Source organism: Prosopis cineraria, unplaced genomic scaffold (assembly GCF_029017545.1).
Source record: "Prosopis cineraria cultivar Desert tree isolate PC_DT_omini unplaced genomic scaffold, ASM2901754v1 PC7, whole genome shotgun sequence".
NCBI classification, from domain to species: domain Eukaryota; kingdom Viridiplantae; phylum Streptophyta; class Magnoliopsida; order Fabales; family Fabaceae; genus Prosopis; species Prosopis cineraria.
In genome coordinates, this window is record NW_026555338.1 from 38,343,705 (window position 1) to 38,356,115 (window position 12,411).

Here is a 12,411-nt window from a genome sequence, read left to right on the forward strand (position 1 = left end):
AAATTATAGAAATAAAAAATTAGAACATTACAATAAACCAAAAAAAATACTATTACTGTAAGTAGTAAAAAGGTGTTTTTTACTCACCTAGATGAAAATTTATTCACATTTTCAAAAATATGAAAGAAAAAATATAGATAATTCAATCAATTCGATTTATTTGATTATTGAATTCTCAAACCAAATCGAACTAGTCGAACTAATCATTAAAAGAAAATCGAATCAAATTAAAAAATTGAATAGATCGAATCAAATTGACAAAATTCAATTTGATTTGGTTCGATTTTCTATTTTAATTCAATTTTGCTCACCTCTAGACCGAAGAGGATTAGATGGGTCTCCATGCTATTGGCCTGAGTTGGGATCGTTGGGATAAAGCTCGTACCTATAACTTAATATCAAGAAATCAGGCTTCTTGCGTGACAATTGTATCTTTGTTGTTATTAAAAAAAATAGTCTCCCTTGAATAATATGAACAGACAATCAAACATAAACTATCAAAATCTGAACAAGTTCAAAATGGCCCTCCTAGCCCTCCGGACGCCATTAGATGGGGGAAAAAAACGGTTGAAAAGACGAGAAGTACAATTTTATTTATCCAATACAAACACAAGCAACCTCTGCAAATTTGCCCATCGTAATCACGAACGTGAAATACCTAAAGGCTGATGATAATAGGCTTTTCCCAATTGTTATCCAATATCCATATGGAGCAAAAAGAACTTGTATTAATTCTTTTTGGCAACTCCAAGCCTGAGACGGAAATCCTCTTCCATTAGAGGAAGACCATCTCGCAGCTTGACCTTTGGTTCCCACCCTAGCGATTCCTTCGCTTTTGTTATGTCCGGTTTTCTCTGCCGAGGATCATCAGGAGTGTTTTCCACCATCTTTATCTCCACACCTGGATTAATAAGCTGCAACAACAGTCATAAAGCATTCAATTACCTTCAAATATTTCACCAAGAACTCTAATAGAACAAGAGATCAAGTAAATTGCATGTAGGTGTAATAAAGCTTCCTTTTACAATCAATGAAGATCTTATTCTTAGAATGGCAAGAAGTAATCAGACTTAGATGTGAATGACAATGGAAATAAAGCAAATCACCTCCTTCACTGTCTCAGCAAGTTCAATCATCGTAAATTCACCTGTAAAAATAAGAAATTTAAATTAGTAACCACAAGAAAGAGCTTTGCACAGAGACTTTGTGCTCGTAGTGTAACCTGGATTCCCAAGGTTGATTGGACCAGTGTTTTCTCCTTCCATTAGACGGATAAGGCCATCAACCTAACAAATTCCAAACATGTGATATCAGTCAGATCCACTAGTAAATCAAAGCAGCAAATCACAAATGAGATTTGTGTATTATATAAACCATATCGGAGACATAGCAGAAGCTACGAGTTTGTGTTCCGGGAACTTGGACAGTCAGGGGCTCCCCACTGTAATACGCAAGATCATATGAGAGTGATAGGTAGAAGATCCTTTTGGAAATGGGTACAATGACATGAAAATAAGAAAGTTATGACTAGAAAACTAAAGTGAGGTGTTAAAATCAAATTTATAGTAGATATCAAGTAAACAAAATGCTCATGAAAAAACACGTTATACCTCACTTTAGCAACTATCCCTGTCATTTTTAACATATTGCACCAATATTTTCTTTTGAGATTGAAACAGGAAATGCACATAATTTATCAATTTAATCATTGTGAAGTTTTAGGAAATACCGAAGTGCTTGAGCAATAAAGTTGCTCACAACTCGCCCATCATCAATATTCATGCGTGGTCCATATGTGTTGAAGATTCTGGCAATGCGTATTTCTGTGAAAATAGACGTCTCATGAAGTAAAAAACAAAGGAAAACTTGACTTCACGCTACCCTACAGAATGAGGAGTTACTCAATAGGAAAAGAAGACAAAGAAATTGCCTATTCCATGCTGCCTATGATAGTCAAACATCAAAGTTTCTGCCACACGCTTTCCCTCATCATAGCAACTCCGAACTCCTGTTATAGACATCATTTTAAGTTAGACTATATCATCATGGGCTTTGCGAAAATATATACTTGTACTTCTATCATTTTTCTTTTTTTTTTTTAACCAGAATACTTTCACCATGTTTAATATGAAATAATGGAAGGTTAGTAATTGAGGACCTAATTCCATGAGTCAATCACCAGTGACCCTACTCAAAATGCCACAGTTACAAATTTTAATAGAGATAGGCATGCATGTACCAATAGGGTTCACATTGCCCCAATAACTTTCTGGTTGTGGATGCACAAGAGGATCCCCATATACTTCTGAAGTAGACGTTAACAAAATCCTGATAAGTGAAACTACCACAGGTTAAAACCAACTAACGATTGCATCTCAAATTATCAGTTAACAAGAAAATGAAACTTATAAACTATCCCAACCTTGCTCCCACTCGTTTCGCAAGCCCAAGCATGTTCAGTGTTCCTATCACATTTGTCTTTATAGTCTGTACAGTTATTTATGTAAAAGTTAGTCTCTCAAGTTTCACATAGAATTTTTAACCAGAATAGCAGTGTCCATGGGAAACGTACGAGAAATCGATGCACACTTGAGTGTCAGGAGGGAGAAGGGGGAGAAGGGATGAGTAAGGTATTGGAGCTAATTTTTTATACGGTTTACAAGAACATGTATGCATAGTGAGCAAACGATTAATGATGTAGAATAAAAAGAGATTCTAAAATTCCCCACCTTCACGGGATTGTATTTGTAGAAAATTGGAGAAGCAGGACAAGCAAGATGGTAGATCTGATCAACCTCAATAAACAATTGCTCTGTCACATCTATTAGAGGGAAAAATAAAAACAAATACATATAATCAATATATATATAAAGTACATAAGAAGCAACGGTATTAATAGGCCATGCAAATGTGGTCCATCTCAATCTCCATGCAATATAAGGGTCCCACATCTATTTATTGAGTACAAAATCATGGTGTTAGCTGATCTTTAATAGTGACTTGGTTAAGAAATGTTGAAAAAACAGTTAGTTTTGTATCTGCTTTAACATTGCACCATATGAATACCATTTCTTAGGCATATCACAAAGGAGAAAAGATCAAAATGTACCATGACGAATCAACTCAAATCTAGGATGACCAATCCATTTTCTCAGGTTATCCTTGGATCCAGTGAAGAAGTTGTCAGCAACAATAACCTATTTAGACAAAGAGCCTATCATTTGTTGCATAAAAAAATTATTGTTGCTCAGAAACTGAAGAATCCCATTAGTTCAGAACCATCATTTCAACCCTGAAGTTGATAACCATGTCCAGAAAGATATCAGGCATACTAACCTCATTTTTCTCATTCTGCATTAATCTGTCAACTAAGTGAGAGCCGATGAATCCTGCTCCTCCGGTGACCAGAATTCTCATGTTGGGCTGTTGTCAGGAATCAGAAATATTGGTCAGAACAAGAAATCATGATAACAAATCAGAGTGGCATTGGGACGCCAATAGGCAACGCGGCAGTTCACCTGAAAGAACTTGGAAAAGCGCAAGGGAGAAGGCAAGGGAGGTGACTTTGTTGTCAGTGTTGTCGTTGTCGTTGTTCGGTGCTCTCCATTAGAAGAATTTGTTGCCATTTTCAAAACTTCTGAAATTTAATCCTGCACATAAGCATTGGATGAGTAATCTAATTTTATTGCAGCATCAAATCCAGAAGATACATAGCATATGGGGCTGGGAAGACAGAGACAGTAAAAGAAACGGAAATGGACTTGATTGCTAAACTTACACAGAGACCAAACCAAAATCCCAAAACAGCTCAGTTGTGACTTCAGATTGAAACAATCCACGATCAGAGGTTCATTTTATAGAAGGAAATAGATCACGAAATTGAGGATTCTCCCACCCAAAGCAAAATTGGAAAATAAAGAAAAAAGACAAATAATTCAATTTCGGAGCCTTCAAACTCACGGAAAGTTGGAGTCCATCATGAAAGCTCCAAGGCAACGACAACTCTGACAAAACAGGAGTCCCACCAAACTACCAAAAAAAGACAGGCTGAAAAATACCAAAAAAAAAAAAGATTTGAATGTCTTACCAATTGGGCAAAGGAAGTGAATTGTATACGAAGAAAATACAGGGTACTCAACTGAGAGGCCGATTTGAGAGAGAACTACGGATGGATAAGCAAGTAGAGTCCATGTAGGCCCAAGAATTATGCGCCTAAGTCTGGGGAAGTCACACGACGAGAGTGCTACATGAGCTGTCTGCACAAGATAACGTATTTCCAAGGTGCTAGGCGCGTCGGACAAATTAATTAATTAATTGTTTAAAGAGACTCGCTTTGACAGGAAGGTGAATGTGGACACTGGACAACACCAATGACATCCGTCTTAATTCTTAAATTTAACGCAAGCCGTGGATCTGAGATTGTCCTTCGTTTATGCTGTCTTACAAATTATTATAATAATATCTTGGGACCCGTGAATAAATTTAGGAATAACAATTACCATCCCGCGCAAAATAAATAACTAAATGCATGAATTCCTTAAAATAATAATATTTCTCTCATGTTCACTGTAGTAATATATTTAGGAAATGTTTGAATGATAGATTTATATTTAAAATTTATATATTTAAATTTTTTTATTTAAATAGTGTAAAATATTTTTTTTAAAAAAAAGTTTAAGATTTAAAGTGAAAATAGAAGATTGAGAATGTAAACATACTTCTACTTTTTGACGGGAGACAATAACAAAGGATGAGAGAAGAGTGAAAATGTGAAGCAAATAAAAGAATCAGGGTGATTGAAATTTTAAATAATAGAATGTATAGAGAATTTAAAAAATATAAAACAATAATAATAAGAAATGAATTTGAATTTAATCCAATTTTATAGATTTTTATGTTTTTAAATAAAAGACTTGACTCAAAACCAAATTTAAATTCAAATTTTTATCAATCTAAACGCAACATTAGGTTATGTGTATAAAGGATCGTCCATGCGTGATACGAGTTCGGATTGTCTCCGGTTCAGGAGAGAGTCCGCTCGCATGATAGGATGAAGGGCATTGACGTAAGCCACAAGGCTTTGGCTTTGTCATTGGTCGGGATCTTGAGTATAATGGGGTTTTGTCGGTTTGGATTAATCTTAAAGCCTTAGAGTGGGTTAGTCAGTGTTGGCTGTTGGGTCAGGTTTTATATAGAGAGGCAAAGTCGAAGACGAGTGTAATTTGCTCATGCATGCCCCTAGACTGGAGTCTGGACAATCAGGATACGGTTAATGGACTCGCGACTAGTAATTATCGATATATTCATGAATGAAATGGATTTGGTAAATGTTGCTTTCCGAAATTCTGGCATCCCTTATTCAACGTTCATTTACTTTTTTGGACCAAGATGATATTGTTTACTGTGTTGTTGGATTTTGGCGCGAGAGAGAGTTTTCTGTCAAGATCAAGAAAACTGAGCTTCTTCCTCTATCCATGGGTAAAGAACAATGCTCAGAATTTTGAAAAAATACTTGTCAGCTACCTCACCCTTATAGGATTTGAACTTTGAATCTGCCTAGATTAGTCACATCTAGAATAAGAAATTTTCACATTGATCCATACCGTTATGTGCTGTGAGCTCGTGCTAGTGATTTGCGGGACTCTTGGCATTGGAGCAAAGTAAAAATGCTGCATCATTGTGAATGAAAAAAGACAGGCACTAAATCATGATCAATAAAAGACAGTCACTAGTGCTTCTCCAAGAAGATTTGGCTTGGAAAAAAATGTTTGAGAACTAAATTGAAAGAATCAAGTTTTTGATGACAAAATTTTAAAATATATTTAAAGCATCATATTGAAAAGTTATATCTATTTTAAGTTCACTTGCATTTTCCATGATCAAGAACACAGCACCAATGTGTGTTTATCTGTTTCTTTAAACAAATCAGATCTCTCACAACATGGTATGTCTGTTTCTTCAACAGAGAAGTGCAGGTTTGTCTGTTGCTTTAAACAAATCAGATGCATTGAACGACATGTTTAATATGATGATTCCGATATCATTTACTTACGGAGAACGGGAAGTCGAAAAGCAATGTTACTGTGTCATGGACAATGGGAGTTCGCTCAATGCATCTGAATGCTGTTACATTTGAACTTCATAGCAGCCAGTCTCAAACCCTCGATTGGCGCCAGAATGTCTTAGCTTTGGGGTCGTCATTATTGCCTATAACAGCTACTTGTTTTTTTTTTTAACGCACGTAGTGACTACTTCATTCTCCGTAAGAGTGCTGCGTCTCGAACCCAAAATGTTCCGGTATATTAGACCGACCACACCTGAAAGCTACTGAAGAGAGCAGGGCAATGTGGCTACTTCATGACTTTATTCTTCTGAGCAACGGCACTCGTATAACTTCAAACAAAAATACAAAAGTTCGAACAACAATTTGGGAATCACCCGTTTTGCGCAGACAGAAACTGACAGCTTAATTAAACGCTCATTAAGACTTATTGTCAGTTCCTCATACCAGTAAGCCAAGGCCGCATTCCTTCCTAGGAAGGAATGGAGTAAGGCCTTGACCACTTCATAGGTAGAGACGGTAGAAGCTGAATGAAGTGTTTTCCAGGGGAAGGCACGGGTGATAACACCACATACTGATTCAAGAAAACAAAAAGGAAAGAGAGCACACTCCACCTATTAGGTTCTCCCCCAAAACAACAACAACAACAACAACAACAACAAGCCTTTATCACACTAGGTGGGGTCGGCTACATGGATTGCAAGACGCCATTGTGCTCTAGGTTCTCCCCCAAAACAAAAAAACAAAAAAAACAAAGCATTCACCTACGAGTAAAAGTTAGGCTGGCAAGTCTTGCATCACAAGGGCAAATGACGACCACTAGGATCAAATAATCCAGCACTAAAAGCAATGAAAACCCAAAACATGAGAACACTTAAGATAGCGGTTCTCAATAATTGGTCATAATTACCAAGTAGGTGGCCATCTAATTCAAGGGATGGATGTGACGATGGTGAATCCTCATTGTCACTAATATCAGCTTCACTATCTATCCCGCTGCTGGTCCCAGTTGCATAAGGTAATTGCATATTCCTCCTGCCAGATTTAGAACATTTCATGCAAGTGCATTTACCTCCAAGATATGATGGCAGAGTGGGCAGAAAGTCATAAAGAACCTTCTGATACATCTCTCCTTCTATCTTCAACTTTTTCCTCGTAACCGGCTTCAAAACCTTCAGCCAAAAAACAGTTAAAAAGAATTGAAAACCCCTATGATTCAGATGCTCATGTTAGTTCACATCTAAAGCAGCATAAATAAATTATCCAAAGGATGTAAAAGGCAATTGCTGATAACAACCAGCAGGCATGCAGATAAGCAATTAATCATATGGGAAGCTTGACACTATTATTGTTGGGCTGCATTATATTGAAGAGGCTGCTATATTTTTGTCAAGGAAGATAGGGAAATGCTTTTCTCAATCAAAACACTGTCATCAAAGCAATCCCTCGCTTATACTGCACAACCAACCTCAACCATATCCAAAAGAAAGACCATTTTGAAGCATTTTCTTCCTACATTCTTTGTCATTATAAGCCAAATAAATTGGAGGGTAAAGTTTACTTGAATAAAAGTCTGAGCAACAACACGAACAACTGCTGGAAGTCGTATGACAAGCAAACAACCAAGAAGGTTAGGAAAGTGATCTTGCAGAAGGGAAGAACAAGATCTCATCATTTGCATGGGAATTCTCAATGGAGATAACCCTTCACAGTCCACCAATACTGTAACTTGAGGGTGGTCAGAATCAACCAAGTGCAGGACTCCATATTCTACCTGTGATACTGCAGTGACAGCCATGAATGCTATTTAAACACAGCAAGCGATAGGACTATGGGACTACATATCTTTAATAGAAAATCAAATGAGAAAAGAAAAACATTACTGCCACAAAACACAGCATAATTAGGAGCTAAAGGTAAGGAAAAGAAATACTGCATGCCAAAAAGAAAGACATACTGACTGCCTGAGAAAATCGAGCTCTATCTTGTGATACCAAAGTTCTGCAAGCGATCCCAAGCCTGACAATGAGGCAGGGTCGGTGCATCACATCAGAACCATGCCAAAACACCAAATCTGACCACATTTCCAGCTCTTCTCCTGAAAGAATTCTGTAAGTTTCCCTCCAGAGAATTGTTCTCTTGACTGAGGCAAGGAAGCTTGAAAAGTCATTGTTAGAAGCTGTATAAAACCTCCGGAGCTCATTCTCATCAATTCTGCATAAATACTACCAAATCACGGTTGCTGCCATAGGAGAAAAAGCCAAGAAATATACAAGTAAATATGTTATCGCTAACTTTTAAGGCAACTCCAAGCAAGGATTTCAGAATTTACCCAAAGATACGCAATAATATAATATCAAAAGACAATGGTTGTTGTTAATAGTTTGAATATCTAACAGACTTTTGCATGCATGCAAAATACACAAATTGATGAGCAATATTCAGACTGTGCAACTTACATTAATTTTATTTGCAGAACAAAAATTATAGAGTACATTCAACTCCATATAAGGGGCTAAATTCTAAAACGCAATATATGATCATTTATGAAAATTTTTGCGCTTCTATTTTTGAAAAGCAAAAATAGCAGATTTATGCCACTTATATAATTTCATAATCACTGCAATTTTTGGAACATCCAGTAACCCAATTTACTAGAAAATTTGTTATACTATTATAAGCACAACACAGTATCTTCTGAAATAGTTCAGTGGATGCATAGTGATTATAAATACCTTTCTGACAGTGTGATCCCTTGATTTTCCAGTTCTTTGTACAGTTGAATCAACCACTTTTCAGATTCTAAAATTTGAGGATCTGTCTCACAATGACTGCAAAATGCATTGAAAATAGGAGCTTGCAAGTATAACTCGTAAAAGCAAGGATACACCCAGTTTAAATTGTGTTAACAGTAAACATCTAAATTATGCTGTTCAGATGCATGGTGCAACAGATATCAATATCCTACATTACTTTTGGAGAAAGTCCCTGCCCCTCTCTAGCAAAGTAGATGGCATCCCTTTACCTTCAATGGATCTTTTGCAAGGTCTAAAATCTCAGAAGCCTACAATGATTTTGAATGTCTAAAAAATATTTAACAAGAAAGAAAAAGGCTCAATCAGACTTTAAAAGCCAATAAACAGTGCTATTAAGTTTCTATCTAAAATCTCAGAAGCCTACAATGATTTTGAATGTCTAAAAAATATTTAACAAGAAAGAAAAAGGCTCAATCAGACTTTAAAAGCCAATAAACAGTGCTATTAAGTTTCACTTAAATCACCAACCTTCTCCAAATTTTTAACCAATCTCAAGTTGTGGAAACTATTCCACTGTCTCCCAGTCAAAATTATTTTGCTTTGCACCAAATTTAGTGGATGGATTACCATACTCACGGGCTAGTAGCTTACACCCAAGTAGTCATCTCTGATTCTCAGAAGTCAGTCATATCTGATTTCAGTATCTCACAACAATGCTGGCAGTCATAATTTAGTAACACCAATTGAGCCCAATAATTTTGTACCTCACTAAAATTCTAGCAGGGACTTGAATGGAAATACTGGAATTTAGGGGACTAAATTAAAATTGAACCAAAAAGATCGAAAATACTATTCAGGTTGTAAAGAAGATTTTTTTTTTTTTATTTTCGGTTCATGAATGCAACAATTTGTTTAGGAATTTATCTAAATGAGGCAGAATAAAATGCATTGATCATATTCATTAATAACTCTGCCTACCTTGTATGTGAATTAGTCTGCACTGAAGATGATTCTGAGCATACTTCTGAATCAGAGGAATCAGAATGACAATCTGTCATTCCATCACTACATTCCGATTGGTCATTAAAAGCCGTCGCAATTGAAAGAACAAGTAATGGTCTTGATAGGATCTTGTAGCAAAGAAATCTATTAGCCATTGACTCATGAATATAGTCATAATTAGGATGTCAGGGGAATAAAAAGACAATAAAGGTAAATAAATAAAGACATCCACCTTCATAAAAAATGGCAAAAGGGGGGCAGGTTAATTATTGGAAACTATATCAATGATTTCAGATCATGCTATCTAATGTTGCTTCTCTACTGATATTGCAAGAGCAAGACATTTGTTGAAGAGACTTGCAAGACGCTAAATATGCTGGTGCTTATGATAGTAGAAGCCATCCAAGAAAAGAAAAACTTCTTAAAAATCAAGATCTATACCGTACCCAAAGCTATTTATCCAATATCATAATTGATGCAATAAGATGCCATTCACATACATCATGAGACCTTCAGAAATCTATAATTACAAACCTGCATGCTTTTGACCAAACCTTTGAAGGGTTCCCACCTCTGAATCCATTTGAACGGTGGATAGCAAAGGATTTGTAAAGCCTGAAGGCCTCTCCATACAATTGGGCACCTGTTTTTCGAGAACCTCCTTACACTTTCTAATGCAGCAACTTTAAGTAAGAAAAAGGTCAAATGACCCACAGTTCTACTTCCAAAGCCACCATGAGTCAGCGAAACAAGCTGTTCATAGTTTTTCTGGGCAAAACTTTTAGGGCGAGACGCAACCAGAGATTTATTATATGTTTTTTTTCCAGTGACGAGATTGCTTGTCTTAGAATTCTTAATTGAGTTAGGGTAACTCAACGTGTCTCCCATTTATACTGACTGAATGAGAAGTTCCCTGACGAGCAGTGCAACAAAAGCAAGTATTCAAATTCAAGAAATTACAGCAGATACAATTATATTGCAGTGACTTCTATCTATCATCTAGAATAAATTTAACTATTATATGGTAGAGATGGAGCTCAAAGAGCTGGATCTTGAGAAGTAACTAAACAAGTAAACAGTAATATTAACAACAGAGGCAACAAGAGATCAATATGTTGTCCCTACAATGCAGAAAGCACACGTAATTGTAGTTCAACTACTTCAAAATGAACTGTGCAAACACAGATACAGATGCAAAGCTGCGACTAAGAAAAAACGAGCTCACGCCTAAAAACAATAACCTCAAAGCCTCTATGCAGGAACAAAGCTAATCAAAGATGACAGTTTCATTCCCCTAAGTAACAAACGAAATAATATTTTTCTTAAAAATCTGAAGTTGTCACTGAGACGGCAATTTCTTGTGAAATTTAAATAATTCAATTCAAATAAATATTATAATCCAGGAGAAAATGCTGTCAATTTTGAATACGTAGCTAGCAGTATTTCAAAATTTAGAGAGGCTTTTATACATAAGCACGAAAGTCGTATAACTATTCTGAATATTTGCTAAAAACTCCGATAACATAAAAACCAAGTCCAAGTCATTCGGATAAACAAAAACAAGGTATTGAAAGTTTTCAAAACATCACCTGCAATATAATTTCAACTTACAGTGTCAGCATTAGGGGACAACAAAGATAACAGAAAGATCGGACGGAAGCTATACAGCGGATCAGATCAAAGAATTTTTCTCGAACGATGGATCAGTCTCAGACCTTGCGGAAAGTGCGACAACAATTAGGGAGGACCCCGAACAATTGTCAACCATCCGGAACTCTCTCCAGTTCTCAAGTCCGTACGGTGGAAACTGATGGCTAGAGAATGTCCTTCCTCAGTGTGAATTCGTGTATAGTTCGTTTGTTCGTTATTTATTTTGGGGGAAATTTCTATTATCAATCCCCACAGATTCACAGAGTTTTGTTTTCAATTCCCATAATTTTTTTCTCAATGTTTTTAATTCTTATAATTTTATAAAATCGTTTGTTACATTTTTATAATTTCAGTTTTTCATTAAAAAATTTATAAAAATTAAAAATAAAATTCAATAAAATTGTAAAAATCAGTGTTCATATTTTTCCTTTATTTTATTTGGGGTATTATCGGCTTTGTAATGTCACATACTCACATTTTAATTTTTGTAAGCTTAACATACTTTTATTTAATTAAATTAAAATAAAATTTTAAAATATTAATAATATTAATAAAATATTAGATTATTATAAGAAAAAATAATATATAAAAAACTCACATATGATTGGAAATATGCAGTTTAAATAGTTAAATATTTAAGTTTACTTAATTTTACTCCAACACAACAATCAAAAGAGATTAGGATTATAAATTTTACAAATCTTAGTTAAAATAATGTTGTGCTAGCTATGTATAATTAGTGTTTTTATTAGTTTATATAGAGAATTGAAAGATGAGTCACGCGTATTTATAAAGATAGGTGGATAACAATAACTTACCTATTAATTATTATTATTTTTTCACAAAGGGCTCGACTACTTCATTCTTGACAGCAGAACATCGGTTGTTTGAGTCGTGCCTCTGTTGGCTGAGCTGACAAACCAAGTTTGTCTGATCCTACGA

At 35.5% G+C, this 12,411-nt stretch overlaps 2 protein-coding genes across 7 annotated transcripts; both read right to left on the reverse strand.

Moving 5' to 3' along the window:
- Positions 1-412: 412 nt before the first annotated feature.
- LOC129315974 (UDP-glucuronic acid decarboxylase 6) lies at positions 413-4,234 on the reverse strand. Of its 3 annotated transcripts, none has more exons than XM_054960170.1 (13): positions 4,088-4,234; positions 3,519-3,650; positions 3,337-3,423; positions 3,110-3,197; positions 2,730-2,821; positions 2,423-2,487; positions 2,240-2,328; positions 1,931-2,008; positions 1,730-1,823; positions 1,375-1,441; positions 1,223-1,286; positions 1,107-1,147; positions 413-914 (listed from the first exon to the last, which is right to left on the reverse strand). In XM_054960170.1, exons 2-13 carry the CDS (start codon positions 3,624-3,626, stop codon positions 729-731), a joined length of 1,059 nt encoding a protein of 352 aa, XP_054816145.1. In that variant the 5' UTR covers positions 3,627-3,650; positions 4,088-4,234; the 3' UTR covers positions 413-728. The 3 variants fall into 3 exon arrangements, with proteins under 3 accessions (XP_054816145.1, XP_054816143.1, XP_054816144.1); XM_054960168.1 differs by lacking the exon at positions 4,088-4,234 and adding an exon at positions 3,779-3,930; XM_054960169.1 differs by lacking the exon at positions 4,088-4,234 and adding an exon at positions 3,775-3,913.
- Positions 4,235-6,584: 2,350 nt separating this feature from the next.
- Positions 6,585-11,668, reverse strand: LOC129315589 (sec14 cytosolic factor). Of its 4 annotated transcripts, none has more exons than XM_054959411.1 (7): positions 11,431-11,668; positions 10,354-10,462; positions 9,796-9,947; positions 8,797-8,892; positions 8,019-8,275; positions 7,623-7,843; positions 6,585-7,233 (listed from the first exon to the last, which is right to left on the reverse strand). In XM_054959411.1, the coding sequence occupies exons 1-7, from the start codon at positions 11,439-11,441 to the stop codon at positions 6,859-6,861; spliced, it is 1,221 nt and encodes a 406-aa protein (XP_054815386.1). In that variant the 5' UTR covers positions 11,442-11,668; the 3' UTR covers positions 6,585-6,858. The 4 variants fall into 4 exon arrangements, with proteins under 4 accessions (XP_054815386.1, XP_054815383.1, XP_054815384.1 ...); XM_054959408.1 differs by having other exon boundaries at positions 10,354-10,732; XM_054959409.1 differs by having other exon boundaries at positions 10,354-10,732; positions 11,535-11,664.
- Positions 11,669-12,411: the final 743 nt, after the last annotated feature.

Coding starts and splice junctions, on each gene's coding strand:
- LOC129315974 (XM_054960170.1), bottom strand. CDS start 3,626: ATGGCAACAAATTCTTCTAATGGAGAGCACCGAACAACGACAACGACA. Junction 2,329..2,422: donor GCGAAACGAGTGGGAGCAAG/GTTGGGATAGTT, acceptor TTCACTTATCAG/GATTTTGTTAACGTCTACTT. Junction 1,824..1,930: donor TCATAGGCAGCATGGAATAG/GCAATTTCTTTG, acceptor CTATTTTCACAG/AAATACGCATTGCCAGAATC.
- LOC129315589 (XM_054959408.1), bottom strand. CDS start 10,707: ATGGGAGACACGTTGAGTTACCCTAACTCAATTAAGAATTCTAAGACA. Junction 9,948..10,353: donor GTTTGGTCAAAAGCATGCAG/GTTTGTAATTAT, acceptor CTTTGCTACAAG/ATCCTATCAAGACCATTACT. Junction 8,276..8,796: donor GGGATCACACTGTCAGAAAG/GTATTTATAATC, acceptor GTATTTATGCAG/AATTGATGAGAATGAGCTCC.